Raw genomic sequence first — 19,168 nt, 5'->3', positions numbered from 1 at the left:
TGCATTTTGTACAATCTTCTGTAAGCACGGGTAAACACAAATTGTAAAAAGAAGCAGCTGCTTCCAGGTTTGGTATCAGCTTTCAACCACAAACGGAAATAAATGGGTGCTACCCTCTATATTTTCAACAGTGACACTTAAGCTTCTATCTTCTAGTTGTTTTGAAGAGAGATGACATGTCTGTTTTGATAGGGTGGGGAGAATCTCAAGGCTAAATGCCTACTGACAAAATTATTTGAGACAACTGAACCGTGCATCAGCAATGGTAAATAATGTTTGTGGTAAAGGGAAAGAGCAGCTATTGACCAGATCCTGCTTTGTGGCAAGACTTCCTCCCTGAGTGAATGTAAGAGCACAGTATTCAGACTTAACAGCACAAAGGACTAGGACAGCTACTCAAGTTTTGGTCTATTGCTTTTCAGTAGCTCATCTACTGTGGTGAGGAGCACCTACTGCTGAACAATGAGTGTACACGGTGTTGAAGTAACATATGTGGGGCTGCATCTGCAGAACATAATTTGTCTGGGGGAATAAAACCCTTTCATTTCCAACATCTACGTATTATGTCCCATCAAACTATTTGAGAAGAAAATATTATTAATTTTAAGGATTTTGACCATATGGCAGTATTCTTCCTTTAGAGAAACAGGAAGGTTAACATTATGCCATGTGAAGTTGTTTGCCAGTTCCTGAGCAATTCTGACATGCTCGCACATATGGAGAGCAAGCAGATATCAGTTCCGCTTTGCTTAGCATTTATGAATCCATGCAGTGCTGAATAGAGCTGCTGCACTTTCCTCAGCAATCATTTGGGTTTTGTTCCAGTTTCTTGTGAGCTGCTCTGTGGTCCAGCAGGCAGGCTGTGATCTCTAGCATGATCCTTAGACCTTTCCCAGCCGCCCGCTGCCCTCTTCTAAAGGAAGGAGCAGCTGTTACAAGCAGCAAATACAGACAGCAAACAAACTCCCTCTTCCTCCTGCTCTCAAACCTGCTGTTAGGCCTGACCTTATGTGAGGCTGCTGCTGCAGGGCTGGATTTACCTAAAGCAGTAGCTGTACCCTTGATCTTTCCTCTCCCATTCCCTTAAGGGCAGCATTTAGTGAGCCCTTAAGGTTTGGCTCAGTTTTCTTGTTTGCTTTTAATAATACTGTAGGGCGGGCTGGATTTACCTAAAGCAGTAGCTGTACCCTTGATCTTTCCTCTCCCATTCCCTTAAGGGCAGCATTTAGTGAGCCCTTAAGGTTTGGCTCAGTTTTCTTGTTTGCTTTTAAGTTTTACTGATGGCAGAAAGTGTCTTCTCAGGAAGTTGGCTAAAAGGGTTTCAAAGTAGACAGAATCTACCCAATAATATTTGCTATATTCTGAAATAAAATTTGGAAAGACTGAAAAAGCAGTGACACAGGTTATTCCCTAGTTTGGAATGGTCTTTGTGCAGTGTTGAATTCTTCCAATGCTCATTTCTCCAGACAATTTGGAGCAAGGGAAAATAAACCAACACTGTTATCACAGTCTTGAACTGAGATTCCAAAAAAAAATGCAGTGCTGGCATGACAGTCTTGAGCTGTGGTTTATGTCACCTGCTTTGCCTAGTCCTCTCCTACAGCTCATGTCTGTTACATCTCATCCCTCCTCCAACTCCAGGAGCAGGGATGGGACTGCTTGCAGTCACACTCTACCAGCAGGATGAAGAGTAAGGAGCCAAAAGTGGGTCCTGGTCCCTCTTTCCACACTACTGAGCAATGAGCAGAGTTGAGTTGTGTTGGGAAAAGTGTCCCCATATGCAATAAATGTTTGGAAAAACTTTCATCCAGGTGCACCTCCCACCTTGGGGGGGAAGTTCCCAGCAAAATTGGGTAGGCTAGTGAGAAGTAGAAAGGTGGGTTACCACAAACCTCTTGTCCAGCAGGTTTAAGAGTAAACAAATACCTATTTAGGAGTTTTTCTGATAGCAATTGTTGTTCTTTTGCAGAAGCAAATTATCATGCTGTGTGAGCCATGGATATTAAGACTATTAACCTGATACTTAATATTCAAGCAAACTGTATATTTTCTGGTTCTGTTTAAAATCAGCAGAGAAGACTTGTTCTTTTCCTTTGTTTTTAAAAAGTGAAAGATTTCTAAAAATTTGATACTAGCAAAAAGGATGGAGGCCGACTGATACTTGCTTTAAAATGATTTAGGAAATTTGGGTGGATTTGGCTGCTATCTTGAACTTAGGCAGACTGACAGTCTTCTGTGCATCTTCTAGAGCCTCAGATAGGCACGGAAGTTCCTGGTATTTGTCAGTGTTTTTTCATAAATATTTCTCTGAAAAACCAGATTGCATCTGTTTTGAGCTGGCTTGGATGTTGCATCTGAATCTGCAGTCACTGCTTCATGTGGGGTGTGTCCGATTCCAGGGCAAAATGTGTGCATTTAACTGCACTCTGACACTGCTCCCAGTGGTGTCCTGGTGCTGACCTTGCAAACACTGCCTGGGAGGCCTTGTTCAGGATGCTAAAACTGCTTTATGCCTGGATGGCAGAACTTTGTCATAAGAGTAACTTCAGGATAATCTGTGGTCATGCATTTTCTTTTCCTTCAAAGTACTGTGGTTAAATTAAACCACAAATTTGCAACTGCTGGAAACATGATGCAGTTAGGTAGGATCTGTGCACTTTTATTTGCTTTATAACTGTTTTCTGGTGTTTCAATCCACAGTGGCTCACAGCTTCATTCCAGGCAGAAAGGAGGTAGCTGGAGTCAGGCTTTCCCTGTATCTAGAAAACCAGGACTTTGAGTCTGCTTTTTCTTGAAAATGAAACTTGCAGTCAGTTTCATTTTCAGATAACAGAGTGTGTAGTAAAGGTTATATTTAACAAACATCGTATAATTTGTGTTTTCCTCAGTAAGGCCTTTCAAAAGTTTTTTTTGTTACTGATTTCCTTTTGAGTACTGTCTGCTTCCCTACAAGAAATTCAGTCATCCAATGGCTTCTCTGATCAATAGCTAGAAGCTGGCTGGCCCCATTATCTGGTGTTAGATGTGGTTGGGAAGGAGGTGTGACCTGTGAACCCACCCTCCATATGAGCAGGAGCTGATGGAAAAGGAAGTGTTCAGTGGCTGAACTGGCACTCCTTCAGCTTGTTCTGTGAAAAGGAGAAGGTTGTGCATAGCATAACTACTTCTATGAACACCTGAAATATATATGTTACTGCAAATGTTTTGAGTAATCAATACATGCTGCTTCAGAATTGCCAAACCTCCAGATTTTTTCTCAGAAAAAAGAAAGCATTATAGCCTCATAATGCAGGCCTGAGCCTAGACTCAATCCCTGGCTCCAAAGGAGGGATTCTCTTTGAGCAGGATGAGGCCACTGTTTCAGCTTTCGGTAAAGTGGACTTTCTTTTGTTCTGTTGCATTGTCTAATCTTTCCTGCTTTTAAATTTTGCAGACCTACTACAATAAAATACTCTTGTTATTTACAGTAGTTGTTTTAATACTAAAAGTATAAATTTCTTTCTTACAAACTGTCAGTCAAAGATCATGGCAGTTCTCTGTTTCTGTGGTACATTTAATCCATTATAGGTTGACCTTCTTGTTGATTAGATTAACTTTTGATCTTATGATACTGATTTATTGCAATTTTCTTTCTTCCCTTTGCAAAATCAATTATCTGGTGTTTTGTAAACCCAGCTAATGCCATTTCTCAGGGGTGAATTTATTCAGATGAATCCTTATGTTTTGCATAATGGTATAATTGATTTGGGAAAAAGCATTCTGTTTATCTAAGAGTAACCTTTTTTGTGAATTAAGCCTGAAAGCACGTTACTGTAGCCTTAATTCAAGGTATTTGAGTTTTTAACTGGAAGTAAAACCCTGGAAGGTGTTGTGGGAATAGTTGTAGGCTGCTGGTCCCAGTGATCCCATGACCTCTGTTTTGCTGTAGGAAGCTTGGAGTCACTCTCGGAGCAGCTGACCATTTTCAAAGAGAAAGATGAAAGCTGCAAGAAAATATGGCTTTTTAGCCCATAAAAGGCATCAGTATAATTTTATGCTTAATGTAGCTAGGAAAATGTGTGAAATACTGCTGATTTTTAATTTTTTTTTCAAGCTAATTTCAGAAATGAGGAGCTTACATTTTATTCAGTCTGTGTGGGGTTAGGGTGCTCTAACTAATCTAAGTGCATTGAAGCATTCTTTCCTGAGAAGGGTTGGTATCATGTTTAAGACCAGCAGAAATATTTCTATAAAAACATTTGTATGCCTTGATATTTTTCTATGAAGGGATATTTTCTGTTTCCAAATCTCTGTTCTTGTCTCTTAATTTCTTCAAAACTTACATTAATGTTGATTTCTCTGGTAGTTAGCAGGATATCAACAAAGATAGCAGTAGTGGGTTTTACAGGTTTATAATATAAATTTATTCTCCTGAGACCAATGGTTTAGATACTGTAATAGAATATGCAGCCAGTGGGAGAGAGAACATTCAAGAGTAAGGAAATTTAGTAAAACAAAAGCAAGAAAGCTGTCCTGCTTAAGCAGGGTTCTTAGCTGATTATGTGCCTAGCCCCTGTCATGTACAGCTACAATGCAATGTGGGCATGGCAGTGGTACCAAGTCTTTAAGAGCTGAGTCGAGAAGTGGCTTTATGCATTTGTCCAGAGAAGTCCTGCTCTTATGCATGAGGACAGGCTTCAGTTTGGAAGCCAGTGACAGATGCTGACTTTGGCACACACTGACAGGGTGAAGGAGGATCCCTGTGTCACTGAAACACAAATCAGCAGTGACAGCTGAATGCAGTGTTTGGTTTTTTGCATTGGGGGTAGTGGTGGTTTAATTTTTTTTTTTTTAATGATGCAAAAGACACATGGCAGAAGCCTTGTTTGAAACTCACTCATCTGAGTTCTTCCCTGTTCAAAATGCCAGTGAGCTACTCTGGTGCCTCTGCAACTTTATACAGATTGAAGAGGTTGTCTTCAATGGGAGAGGTTGTCTTCCTTGTTTTCTGGATGAAGACCAGTACTGTCTGCCACGTGGGCTTGAAGGGTCTGTGTTCCAGCTCTCAGATAGGAAAAAGTGTTACTGAGTCAGAATACTGAAGGTATAAGTAGATAATAAATGTTTGGGGAGTGAAAGCATGAGGTGTGCATTCAAGGTAGTACAGAAAGAATAGTCCTGAATAAGGGATATAAACTGGGAAGGGGAGGGAATGACTGTAGCAGTAAGAAACAGAATGCCTCATAGTTGCCTTCAGGACAAGTATTCCGGCACTGAGTCCAGTGTTTGTGCTTCTTAACATGAGAGGACCAGGGAACGACCTTGGACTGTACTTCTGTGTGTCCATGCTCCTTAATTATTGCTGCACTCCTTGCTTTGCTTTGGACTACCTTCACCAGCTTTTGTCCAGACAAATCTGCTGTAGGGGAAGGGAATCTTAGCAGCTTAGGTGCAACCTGAGACTGGCGTTTCATCTTCACTCTCCTCTGTTGCCCAGGACAGACATGCCCATAGAGCAGGAGGTTGTAGTAACTAGAAACAAAAGGTAGGGAAGTTGCTTGCAAGAGTTTTGGTCCTGTGCAGAAAGAGCAAAGGTTGAATCTGGAACATCCCATAAAAGGGGTGGTGCAAGAGTTTTTTGTGATTTAAGGTGAAGATGACACCCACATTAGAGCTGTGACTAATTAGCAAGGTGGATTTTAGCATCCTTTAGTACAAAAGGTGGAGGGGAGAGTAATGAAAATTAAAGGCTCAATTTTGGCTATGATAATTTGGAGAGGATGACTGGACACTGCTGGCATGTCAGATTTGGTCAATAACAACATGTGTTTTGCATTTACTGTGTACACACTGTAAAAGTGAAGCTGAGTTTTTGTCAGTGGGAGTGGCTAGTCACATTTTGAGATATAATGGAATTAGTAAGAGGAATGCAGTTGGTATTCATGTTTGCCTTTATTTGCTTAGTGTATTGAAGGATAATATCTTGGCCCAAGTCATAATAAATGATATGATGGTAAGGAGTTGAAGACTGTGTAACAGTAGATACTGTGAATGCTAGCAACGTGATTGAACATTTTTTATGTGTTTTTTAATAGTTGTTTGATACACTTTTATTGATATTTGTCTTACAATTTATATTGCTTAATAGATTTTATTTTTATAATGTTTAAAACAGATAGGTGTTAATTTATAACACTTTTGCGATGTCATTTTTAACAATAGTGTTGCAGATACTTGCTTAATATTTAAAATGCTAATTACAACTTCAAGACAACATTTCTGTGTCAGACTGTGGACACTCCATATCCTTCAATCAGCTCAACTTACAGAGGTAATATAATGGTGGGAATTATGCACCCAAATTTACTTGAATGAATACAGAGTCGGATTCTCTGGCAGTAGAAAGACCTCAGCTATCTCTTATTTAATCTTTAGACTTCTGGAATTATTTGCACGAACTGGCTTGCTTTGGTTGAAGTTTGGTGTGACTGCCTATGCATAAAACTAACTTTTCCTGTGGTGTTTTTGGTGTGTTTCAGGGGAAGGTCCACCTGGAGCTGAGACTGAGTGAAGTCATAACAGACACTGGCGTTGTCTGCCACAAGCTCGCAACACGGTAGGACTTGAAATGTAGCTGTGAAGTTAGGAGAAACAGACTGATTGCAAACAGCATGCAGTGTTTCATTTAAAAATAGGTGGAGGAATCAACACATTTAGTTGAACATTAAATGTTCTTAATCAGAAATGTCCTTATGAATTTATAGCATGTGAGTTTTTTCATTTTCCCTTTTCCTTCTCTCTACATAATCTATGTAATTTTCTTCCTAATAGCCTTAAATGTTAATCAGTCCCTTATCCAATTTAGTCATGGCATAAATACTAAAAAGACATCAAAGGGTAATGATAATGTCCTTCTAATTTGCATTAAGGACCTTACCAGCTAAGTAAATTTGTAGCACAACTTGTGTGGTGAGTGTGTTACAGAGCTGACTTAAAGCAAAAGTTTGCTATCACTTACTAAGGCTGCCTCAGAATCAGCCATCCAGTCTCATTCAGGTTGGAACAGAGATGTCACAGGACTCAAACAGCAATAAAGATTTCTCTGTCCTCAGAGGAGGAGTCTGGAAGACCACTGCAGTCTGGCCACACCAAAGCCTTTCATGTTACCTCAGAAGCAGTGGCAGAGCTGGTTGGCTTCTGTGAGGAATACTTTGTGTTCTCTGGCAGAAGAGCTATCAAAATCATACTGCTGGCATCATACGCTTCTATGTCAGTCATGTCAACATGATAAATGCTCTGCTAGGAAAGTTCTGACCAGCCCAATTTTCAGATCAGCATTTAATATCATTTTGTTGCTGCCTTTCCTAAGGCTCTGTCCTGGTAGTCTTTACATCTAGAACCTGTTAATAAATGCAGGTGACCCTTATGGTGACCTCCATCACTGTAGGCTCACTCTTGATATGAGGATGTGCTGGGGTAAGTGGTCCTGCCTGCCTGTGCATGTTCCCTCTGGCCATGCAGGTCCTACCAGAGCTCTGCAGCAGGTACATTTGACCTCTTCCTCTCTGCAGTCTGCTCTCATGAGGCAGGGGATAGTCTGCTGTGAGTGGCTGTGGAGGCTCTGAGCTCCAATGAACTTGTTAACCAGGACACAATGCTGCTGGAACACAGCTGAACCTCTTTGAGAACAAAAATTGCCATGTCAGTATAGCTGTGCACCACCTGGAGGGCACAGCCTTTCTCTGGCTGCTCTCTGAGGACTCTCATCCTGTCGTTTTCCATTGCCCAATTTGAATATGACCAAGTGATGATGGTCACACACATTCTGAGAAACCAGAGCCCAAACCTGTATCTACCAAGTCCTAGGCTGGCATCTTTTAAGTGTTGCTTGTGTTGCTATTTGTCCTAAGGCTTTGTGGGATGGGGAAATAGAAGATGGGAAAAGGTAATTTCTTTCTCAGAGAGGATGAATGTGTGTGGGACATACAGGACAGTGGGTTTATCATTGAGCTTGGAATTTCCTTGAAGCAAGCCTGGAGGATAGTGTGTTTAGACCGGGAAAAGGAGCACAGTTGTCCTGGTTACCACATTGAGGGGTTTTTTGCTTTGGCCTTTCTGAAAGTGTGCACTGCACTCCTTAGATGTGGCACAGCCACAGAGCCTTCTGTCCTTATCCTTTGAACCCTAATTGTGGGTTGAAATCCTGTGATGTCCGTGACTCTGCAAACATAGATTAACTGCAATGCCCTTCTGCTCCCATCTGTTTTGAATAGTTAGGATGTGTACTGAGGGACCTTCAGAAGTGTTTGCCTCTGTTTGTTTTATTCTGAGGGAGTATGCCATACCACAGCCAGCTGTCTTTTAAAGGTTTTGTCTTCAGTTAAGTGGGGCCCTGTAAAATTATAGTACCAGTGGATTTTTCAGTGAACTTCCTGAAATGCTAGAAATAGGTGTCTGAAAAGGTCCTTCTTGATATGTAATACATGCAGCCTCTTGCTTCATGAATAGCAGTAAGGCAATGCCTACTTTAACAGTGTGATTTCCCAGCTTTCTATTCATTTGGCCTGACAGTTTTTAAATACTTATTTAAGTTTTTCCTTATATATTCTTGATTTGAAGACTATTTCATTAATGTTCTACAATGCAGATAAAAAAAGCTTAGATTGGTTTGTGAAGCATTCTGTAACCATGATTTGCTAGGTATTGTTCAGTGTAACATTAGCTGCAATGTGTAGAAAAATCATGAGGTTTTAGCCCCTGAATCATAATGAGCCTAGGTGTCTTAGAAACAAAATTTGAGAATCAGAGTTCAAGCAGGCTTTTGTCTGCTGAAACTGTCTTCTCCCATTGCCACCTTCTCTTTGGTACCTGACCTGGACACTGGTTTTGTCTAGTTTCCACATTTATTTGTTATCTGAGTGGTAAGTGACAGCAGAGCTTAGCAGTTCAAATAAGAAAATTGGGAAAAAAGAATGTTTCTAGAGTATGTAGATCCATTGATGCAGGATTTCATGGCAATCTGTCTTAGCTGTGAGAATAAAGAAGGGAATGATGAAGGGGAGTGTTCACATCATGGGGGAAAAAAGCACTTCAGAATGTAGTCCAGCATTTTCTTCATGCCACACTGCTTTCTTCAGGAAGGTCTACAGCAAACTGCAGCTCTTAAGACATTTTTCCACATGGTCTGAAATTTCTTGCAGGTTTGTTCATAGACAATCTTGGTTCTAGTGCTTCAGCCTATAAGAAAATAATGTGGTAATTAAGCAATGCTCAGCTAAATGTCTCTGTTGCTGGAATTTGCCAGTGAGGAGAGGTAGAACCTTTGTTAGAGGTAGGTCACGAGTGTAAAGCAGAGACTAGGTGTTCTAGGGAAGTGCACGTTCCAAATGAGTGTTGTGAAAATAACTGCTTTTCTTGTGAATGTCTTGTGGATGTTACAGTGAGCAAATAAGACAAGACTGTAAAAAATATGAGCAAGAATCTAGAATCACTTCATCTTAACTGAATTGTTCTGGTGAATCTAATGCTTGTCTTGACTTTGTTTTAAAAAAAATATAGGTTGTTTTAAACGAAGCATTTAGCTGCAGAGATGAACACTATCCTGCAAATTCCCTCATACATATAACTGGTTGAAAACAGTTCAGGTTTGCAGGGAGAACAAAAGATCCAGTGGCTAGCTGTTTAAAAATACCTTAGAGACACTTGCTTTTTTAAGCCCCAGAGTAGTGCTTGTTTTCAAAGACCACGTATGTAGGCTAAATGGAGACATGGCCCAATTAGGAAACTTTTTTACCTCTCCAAAAGATATGAGCTTACCCATAGGTCTTTATCAGTGTGCCCTCTGAGCCTGTTCAAATTGCTGCCACTTCTGCATTCCAGAAAGCCTGGAAAGCAGCTGGGGCTGAGCCAGCCTGCAGTCCTGTGGAGCATGCTGTGAACAGTCAGCTGGATGAATGGATGGAAAAATTCATCTGAATGGAAGGACAAATTAAAATATTTAAGTGCTGAGCTCTTGAACATTAAGTAGTAGATTATTAAAAAATGAAAAAGGCAAGTGTGCTTCCTTACCCCTGCTGAGGAAGCAAAAAATTCAGTTCAAAAACTGTTATCTAATAGCTTCTCCTTAGGAAGCATGCAGTACTTTCATTTAGTCTTAAACCACTAAGCTGTTGTGCTTCATCAGAGGCCATAGTCTCAGCCAGCTGCTACAGCACAATCTCCTGGACTGAATCCCTGCAAAAGATTAAAAGGAGAAGCATTAGTGGATTTAAAAGTTACATAGACAGTACAGATGTAGGCACCACACTCACACTGCTTGTGTCCCCCAGCAACTTCTTCTGTCATACTCTGTAAGAACCACAGCTCTCACTTGGGATGCTCCTTCTGGGAAAGGTTTGCTACTTGTGGACACCCCCTGTGGGAACTGGTGCAAAACCTGGTGATCCTTGTTGCTGGCCCCCATAAGTCTCCTCTATCCCAGTTACAGGACTTGGGATGCAGGCTCTTGATGTGTATGTTCACACCATATAGGCAGAGCAGATGTACATTCTGCTGATCACAGACCCTTGCCTGAGTGTGTCAGATAAAAAGCAACATGCATGGACTTTGTGGTTTGGTACCTTCCTGTAGCTGCATTTGTACTAAATACTGTTGTGCTGTGTGGTGGTCACCTTGAGTGCTGGGAAAAAGAAAGTCTTACTCGGGAGGTCTGGCTTCTCCCCTTTTTGTCTTTCACTCATAAAAGATCTTGCACCGTGTTCCTTCACACTTTTTACAGCCACAGCCTTCCTGGCCCTCTGCACAGTCAGCCACTAATTGTTGTGACTATCAACATCTGGCCCCATCTTCCACTGGCTGTGAAGGCTGTCTCCTGTTTGTCACCTGCCAGAAATCTATCTGTAATTTTATGAACATTTTTAACATAGGCTGTGGAAAGAAGTGGTCAAGACTTTCCCATGCTTCCGGCTGCTTGTGTCCGTACGCACCCCTTTGTGCTGACATACAGCTTCTGGCAGTTGCTTGAGCAATGTTGTATTTGATTTTTTTTTCCCCTCGTGCTTTTAAGATGAAACAGGCCTTAATCCTGGGTATCGTAGAAACTGCACTTTACTTTTGCTGTAATGCAGAAGAAGGAAAATGACATGGGAAAGATTCTCTTTCTGCAGCCGTGCTGGGTGGAAGTGTTTGAACTAAGTCATGAACAGTGTGTGTCTAGCCATATTACATGAACACATCTGGAAATCAATGGTATGTACTTCTCCTAAATTTTTTTATGAGCCACCACTTTCCATGTACAGAAACTTTTCCTGCTTTACAACCAAAATACTTGGAAAGGATCCCTAGACTTTTTGTAAACCTTTCCCCACCATTGTTAGAGCAGGTTTTGGGCAACATTTTTGTGTTTAGCACAGAAAGGTGGTTCCCCAAAGGCTTTAAGGGCCTCTGTACTGTCCAGACAATTTTGTCTCATCTGTCAGAGCCACACAGGCAAGGAACAGCAGATACATGCATTTGTATTTATTTAATGAAGAGGAGGGCTCCTGTAGATAGCTTTGTAGCAATCTGTAGGCTTTGCTGTGGTTAAGCTACTAGAGGCAACATTTAGAGGCAGTGTTCTGTATTTAGCAAGATGACATCTTGCAGCATGCCTGAAGGAACAGGCCACTGAACTCCTGTTGAAAGTCAGAGTGAGCTGGGAGCCTGGCTCCCTGATCATCCTTTGAGAATTCCAGCATGTGTATGTAATTAGTCACATTTAAATGTCTGTATTTATTCGGTGTCCCTGGCTGCTCCTTCCAAGTGTTGTCTTATGTCTTGTCTCTTAGTTTTAAAAAAGCTTGGAAACATCTGCTTTGGAGAGCTCACCCCTCCTCTCCTCCCCTGCTTCTTTTATTTTCCCACCCAGTAAATTTATATAGCTAAATAGCAACATATGTGCTTCAGAGACTACTGCTTTCACATGTAGTAACACAGTTTTCCAGTAAACAATTAATAAGTCTACAAATACATTATGAATGCTGAAATTTTATTTGGAAAGCGAGGCTTTTGTAGCTCTGGTATGGAAGATGTGGCTGCTCTGCATTAATGTATTAATTAAATGCTGTGCAACTGTCTTGAGGCTTTACAAGATGTGTTCCGACCATGTGGAACAAAGTTGAATGGGCAGCTTACAAGAGCAAGCAGGAGAGGAGACAATAAGTAGGTATGACATCCCCAAGATAAATGCTTCAGGGATTGTTAAAAGAACAGTGTCTGATCTGTGGGCTCTAAAAGCCTTCTGAAGAGGAAGAGGGAGGTAAGGAAGAAGGTTTCATTTGTCAGGTGTGGTTAAGGTCTCTGCCTAGGCATGGGTGTCCTGGGACTTGGTGGTGGTTCCCTTGCCTTCCCTGCCATGGAAATAGAGCACAGAGCATGCAGTGAGCAGCATCTGACCTTCCTCTCTCATGGCTCACATTATAGATCTGAACTTCTTTGTCCATGAGCATTGCTGCTCGCTGGTTGACAATCACTGCCCTAAAGCAGATTGACTTTATGTAACTGTTTAAAAATCTCTTATGCAATATGATGCTTCTAAGGTTAAGGTAAATGAAAATTTTGAAAATTTTGAAAATTTCACTCAGAGGTCCTTTTTGTTTTGTTGGTCACAGCTCATGAAGGGCAAAGTTATGTATATAAAGTCTGGTTGGAAGGGCTGGGATAATGGCCATTCCTGCTTTTGGATCAGCAGGCTGGATCCTAATCTAAAGTATAAGAGGAAAACATGATCTTGTCTGGTGCAGGTCTGCTGTTTCCTTCTGTGATTGCAAAAAGTATTTTCCTTTTCCAGATTGGAGCTGGTTTTCCACCACAGTGTCAGCAGGAACCTGGGGTTGTTTCTTCGTGGAGGCAATGTTTTGTTGCTTTGTGAGGCAGTAGTGCTCAGTCTCGGGCTCTTGATGGTTATGTTGATGTGGTGCAGGGCTGCAGCTCCTGTTGGAGGTAGCCTGAGGCCAGAGCTGGCAGTGGCTGCTTTTGCTGTTACAGATCTTGGTGCTGTGCCTACATCCAGAATGGGTCCATGAGCCCCCCAGCCCTCTTGGGTTTGCTGCTTCCAGTTTAGAGACCATATATTTGTGTTGCTTTAGAGAAGTTTCCATTCCACGTAGAGACACACAGCCAGCTTTGAACTCAGTTCAGGGTCAAATGAAGCTTATTTTCCTGCCTAAAATATGACCTGCATCAATTAGGGGTAAAAAGGTACTGCTAACTACAAGAAGGCCAGTTTAATGTATGCATCAATCAGGTGAACTCACAGTATTTTGAAACATTTCAAGTTCTGTTTGCTCCTGGGAAGAAATGCTAATGAAGGCATGAAGTAGTTTCACAGCTTCATTTTGAATCAATTCATGCATCCATTAAAATGTGTTAAAATCTCCTTTCTCTGGAGAGCAAGCCCTGCATCAAGCTGCACCTTTTCCTGCAGGATTACATGTTGATCATGCTTTTAATCTTGTGTGGGTTTCATAACAAATTGATGGGGGGAAAATGCTCAGAAGTTAAATCACATAGTATCTGGTACTTTTATAATGAGGTGCTGCAGTGCTGTCAGTTTTGGGAGTACAGAGGGGAAGAAAGAAGAGATGTATCTTTATAAGGCTTTAACATAGTGCATAATTTTTTTCTTTTTTCCTTCCAGCTGTTATAACACTGTTTACACTGTCTCTGCTGAGCTTCTCCATCCCTACCATAGCCTCTGTCAACTATTTTGTAGCCTAAATCAAGTTTCAATTGTTCTGCATTAAACCTCTGATATATAGAAATATGGTTTTCTGCTGCTGCTGTGTTTCCCACTAAATGAAGTTGGTTTCACACTTCTTTGTTTTTCTATTCAGTGTTTCTCTATTAATGAAATTCTTTATGCAAATCACATATAAGTGTCATTTTATCTGCAATCCCAATCAACAGCAACTTCAGTTAGACTCTTCTCCAGAAAAACATGTTTTAAAGTGCTCACCATTTTGAGATTGGATAGTCATCACATGACTCTCTGGAATGGGTATAAAACTCAGTTTGTAATTAAAGACTCAAATGTAAGTCTTAAGCTGTTCTGTTTTAGCAGTAAATGGTGCTGTGTAAATAACGTGACAGTACTTCCTGTTTTACACAGAGTAGGCACAGACTGGGGTTATAAATGGAGGCAGATTATTCAAGCATAAATCCTTATGGTGATTTAATTTCTAAATGTGCTTGAGGTCACAGTGTTAGGGCGCTTCAGGGGCATTAGAGAGTATTCCTGTAGTGCCCATGTTTGTAAAAGGTGCATGGATTTTGAGAGCTGTGAATTGTTAGCACCTTCAGTAGGCTGTCAGTGCCCCAAATGCCTGCAGTTTCTACTTCACTGATGTCCTTTACTGATGATCAGCTGGAAGAGTTCAATTACATTTGAGTTAGAGCCCTAGGAAAAAACCAGGTAGCTGTCTTGCAACACAACCTATATCAAAAGGTTCATCCCTTTGGAGTACAAGGTATTTTGCATAATACAGGGCTGAGCTTGCACCCTGTTTCATTCTGAATGACTCTTGGGATTTCTACAGCTTCTGTGGTAAGCACCATCCAAAACCAGTTTAGAAGTTTCTAAAGGAGCAATGTGATGAGGCACAAATTACAGTTGTCTCTGTTTTTTATCTGTTGCTCCAAGAGCAACACTTGCCAATATGATATTTAGCAGAATGGAGCTAGGGACAGACATCAAGGTAGGCTATAAATAGGGAAAGCTGGGGGGTAAAGAGGAAGTTGCAGGGCCCCAAGTGTTGAGGTTGAACAATTTCGTTTTTTGTTGGGCTTCTTGTTTATTTTTTTCAGATATAAGGAAAGTAGAGACATGGTACACAATACCTAGGAAACACTTGTCATTAACTTCATTGTTCACAGAAGGACTTGTTGAGAGGAAGTTATTGCAAAAAGTCATGCAGTGGATGTGGCAATAATGAGAAAGTATCTCTTGCCCTACTCCATCTGGAATCATGTTTGTGCTTCTGGGTACATTATTGTACTGAGAATGCAACTAGTTATGTGCTATGACTGAGTACTTTCCAGAATCCACAGTGCTAAAATCACCTGTATCAATTGCATGTCCCCCTGTTTGTCTGTCTTGGTGTAAACCTTTGACTTGGATGCCATTGTTTGAAAATTTCAGTAAGAGTTGATTGTGGAAAAAATCATCTATTTTGCAAATTATATATTTGTAACATAAAAAGCTTTTGAGTGTCAGATTAAAAATCTTTCAATACATATTGTTAATTTAATAGCATTTTGAGACCTGTCATTTTCACTGTCCTATTCCTTTCTGCCCTACAAGGTAGGTTGCTAGTTTATCTAATAGATTTGTTCTCATAAATACTAAGAGAAAAGAGAAATACTCTGACAGAAATTGCAGCAAGCACAGAAATTGTCAAGGAGGCTGTGCTTTTGGAGGCAGTAATGTCTGCAATTAATTTTAACTTATTTTACTGTTGACTTGCTTCCAAGCTGGTGGTTTTTGTAATAATTTTGTACAAGCCTCAAACAGAGGCAACAATTCAGCTAGACTGTATAGAGCTGCAGATGTACTTGCTGTGTATGGTTCTATCCTTTTAGTTGTTTGACAGTCTCTGCTGAATTGTCCAGTTTTATGCCCCACCAGCCCAAACATTACGTTTGTAAAAGGTGGCACAGTGTGACAGCAGACTCCCTCTATGTGCTTTTCAGTCAGAAGCTGCTGAGAGCTGCTGTGTGCAGCCCTTTCCTCCCTAGGGACATCCAGGGGTGCTTTCTTCTCTGCATATCCATTGAGTTTAACAAAATTAGTAGAGCTGGAGTATCTGTTGAAATCTCTACCACTTATTCAAATTCTGTGGAAAACGACAACTGATTAAAAAAATCATCAGCGGGAGATTGATTGACAAATATAGACAGAAAGCATTTTCTCTTAAGCTTCTCTCTTTAGGAGACTGGGCTAAAAAGCATGCTGTTAAACTCAGAAATGTTCATGGAGCACTACAGGAAAAATAGAAGAGCTGGTAAATATGTCTTAGAGTGAGTGGCTGTTGGATTTATGCAAGGAGAACTTTGATGACACCAAGCTGAGGAGGAGTGTTGATCTGCTGGAGGATAATAGGGCTCTGCAGAGGGACCTGGACGGGCTGAATCCAGCTATATAGGACACACCTTGAGTGCTGCATCTAGTTCTGGGCTCCTCAGCATAGGAAAGACCTTGAGGTACCGGAGTGTGTCCAGAGGAGGCCTGTGGAGCTGATGATGGGACTGGAGAGCATGTCCTGTGAGGAATGGCTGAGGGAGCAGGGGTTGTTCAGCCTGGAGGGGAGGGGGCTCAGGGGGGGCCTTCTCACTCTCTACAACCACCTGAAAGGGGCTGTAGCCAGGTGGGGGTTGGCTTTTCCTCCCAGGCAGCAAGTGACAGGACAAGAGGACGTAGTCTTGAGCTGTGCCAGGAGAGGATTAAGCTGGACATTAGGAAGAAATCCTTCACAGAAAGGATGATTGGGCATTAGAAGAGGTTTCCCGGGGAGGTGGTGGAGTCACCATCCCTGGAGGTGTTAAGAAAAGACTGGATGTGGCAGTGAGTGCCATGGTCTAATTGATAAGGTGGTGTTAGGTGATAAGTTGGACTTGATGATCTCAGAGGTCTTTTTCAACCTAGCTGATTCTGTGAAATCTCAGTGTGCACATTATTTAGAAGAGAGTCCTTCTGAATGTATGTTTACTTATTCCTACTGTAAATAATAACCAATGTTTGGAAGCTCAAGACTAGTGGAAAACAAGTAGTAAAACCATTGGGGGAGGGGAGCTTGTTTGTTTTTTGTCATGATCGTTAATCAGCAAACAATTTCATGTGGAACGTTTTGAGGATATTTTAATAGTTGTGATTCCTTTGAGTTAAGCCTCAAGTTGCTCTTCAGAAATGTGCTCTCAATATGAAATAAACATCATGAACTTGTTGCACAAATTTAGTAGGTATGAGCTTTCATCACTGTCTCAAAAGAGACCAGAATGTGATCCCAAACTATAAGGATAAATGTAACGTATAAACTCTTTCTGCAATAGCTGGAATTAAAAAGCTGATGTGGGCTACTAATTACAGCTGGTTATACCAACATGCCTATCTGGCTTTGCCCTAATTTGCATCTTGTTTTTCCATAAGATGAAGTGACAAGCCACTAAAATTTTTAATAAGGAGCACTTTTCACTCCTTTTCATCTCGAGAGGCTTTGTGCTGTACAAGCAATGGTATAACCACCACTTGGTGAAGCACATTCTTCTTTGGATGGGATATCATAGGTTTTAGCTAAACCTATGACATGACTGACCTTTGAGAAGGTGGTCAAATGGGATAGTATGCCAAATTGTTTACAATTTGTGTAATGTTTTGTTCCTGGTAGGGCTACCAGGTTTGCCATTCGTATGTGCTTTTGTTGTGCAGGTAATCCCAACTGGTGCTTTTTCCTGTCAAACAGGTCAAAGGGATTTTGTCTTCCATTAGAAGTCTGTGGCTTCCTCTCCAGGCACCTTCTGGGTTTTGCTCCATAGGCGTTTTCCTAACGTGTGGAGAGTCTTAAGAGCTTGGCGCTTTAAGTTGTAGCATTGCAGAGGATGGTGCTTTATTAAGGAGGCTTCACTGCTAATGGAAGATTTTGTCTGCAGGACCTACTTGCTTTGGTGTTGCTACAGAATGGCCACAAAACGTCCTTCATGGAATTTCTGTATTGCATTCAGTTTGATCCTTCAGGCACAAAACCTTATTGCGCATCTCCTTGTAGGACCAGAGGAATTATTCAAATTAGGCAAGTCACCATCCTGTGACAGCTGTTTTTTAAATAAATGGTTTATGAATCCTGTTTGATCTCTTTTTTTGCCAAGTCAGGGACATTGGTAAGGGTTTTTCAGTTAATTTCATAGGAAAGTGTATTACAAAATGTGCATTTTGATGCTTATGATGATTGTGCTTCTTTGATGGGGCTTTCAGCAGCTTGCTTTAGTGAAGGGGAGTTGGAACTTCATGATCTTTTAGGACTCCCCATCCCAAACTATTCTATGAAGAGCTCTATCTGTATCAGTGTAAAAAAATTAGGTAAATGAAAGTTAACAAGCCTGATCTGTATGTTGCAATTTGATTTACTAAAGAAGACTCTCCACAGACTTGGTGTATCTGGTTTAAATGGAATGTTTCTGGTTTGAGTTGGGTTTCTTTTTTTAAAATAAAGGGCAGTTTTTGTGGATATAATGCTTTGATTTCCATGTTAAATACTGGGTGCTTTTTATATTTTGCCTCCTGTGTTTGATTACTGCATTCTCCATAATTGCAGTGAGATACATTGACAACTTTTTAGATATGTAAATCCTGACAGAATCAAGTCCTTAATATTATTTTGTGAATTCTAGTTGGAGAGCATTTTTATGTTCACTGTGACACAATTTGTATAACTTTAGCCCAGTTATCTTATCAAAACAAATCCAGTGTATCAGCATTACTTTGGAACTAGTTGGCAAGATGGTTAACTGCCATCAGGTCTCAGCAGGGCTAATGAATCAACCTAATTTGAATTCCATAATGAAAGTGTTGCAAAGTGTAGCAAAGATCACTGCCCTTTAATAAAAACTGTTGTTAATCAAGATCCCAGATTGTCTGATGGTTCACATAAATGTAATCAAGAGTTTTTCAGAATTCTTTCAAGATGAGTTTTTTTAAGCATTAAAGGTTCTACTACCTCAGGTGTGCCAAGGCATTCTCATTACAGAAGACTGTAGCCTCTGTGAAGTGTTTGGAGGCACCTTTGATTGCTTTCTAGGTCCACAGGTAATTACTTCTTTTCTTTATAAATTAAAAACTATTTTTGTATTGTTTTCATTTAGAAAGGTGTATTTCTTACTACACCTAATTAAACTTTGTTACTACATCTGATTAAATATATGATGTGAAAATCTATGTGGAAGAGTATTCAAGAATTTATTTAGTAGAGAAATCATTATACTTGGATTGGATAGGGATGAGAAGAAGCTGGCTGGGCTTACATTCTGGGTTTACATTTACATACAGTTGGGGCTACAGCTCTCATTAAACCATCTTCATTCCCTTGTGTTCCCTTCCTGTGCATCCCCCATCACCCAAAAGATGCTTCTCAGCTGATGTATTCTCTTGGCCCAAGAGTTCTGG

General features: G+C 40.7%; 1 protein-coding gene across 3 annotated transcripts in view; it reads left to right on the top strand.

Annotated features, from left to right (window-relative positions):
- Positions 1-19,168, top strand: part of RASA3 (RAS p21 protein activator 3) — a 134,605-nt gene that overhangs the window by 70,926 nt on the left and 44,511 nt on the right. For all 3 annotated transcript variants that reach the window (XM_039714331.1, XM_039714330.1, XM_039714329.1), the window contains one exon: positions 6,519-6,595. In XM_039714331.1, coding sequence (XP_039570265.1) covers positions 6,519-6,595 — 77 coding nt within the window. The remainder of the gene's footprint in view (positions 1-6,518; positions 6,596-19,168) is intronic.

The sequence above is a fragment of the Passer montanus genome, unplaced genomic scaffold (genome assembly GCF_014805655.1).
Source record: "Passer montanus isolate IOZ18808 unplaced genomic scaffold, ASM1480565v1 scaffold3, whole genome shotgun sequence".
NCBI classification, from domain to species: Eukaryota; Metazoa; Chordata; class Aves; order Passeriformes; family Passeridae; genus Passer; species Passer montanus.
Note: the sequence above shows the minus strand (reverse complement) of the source record. Positions and strands in the feature narration are given on the sequence as shown.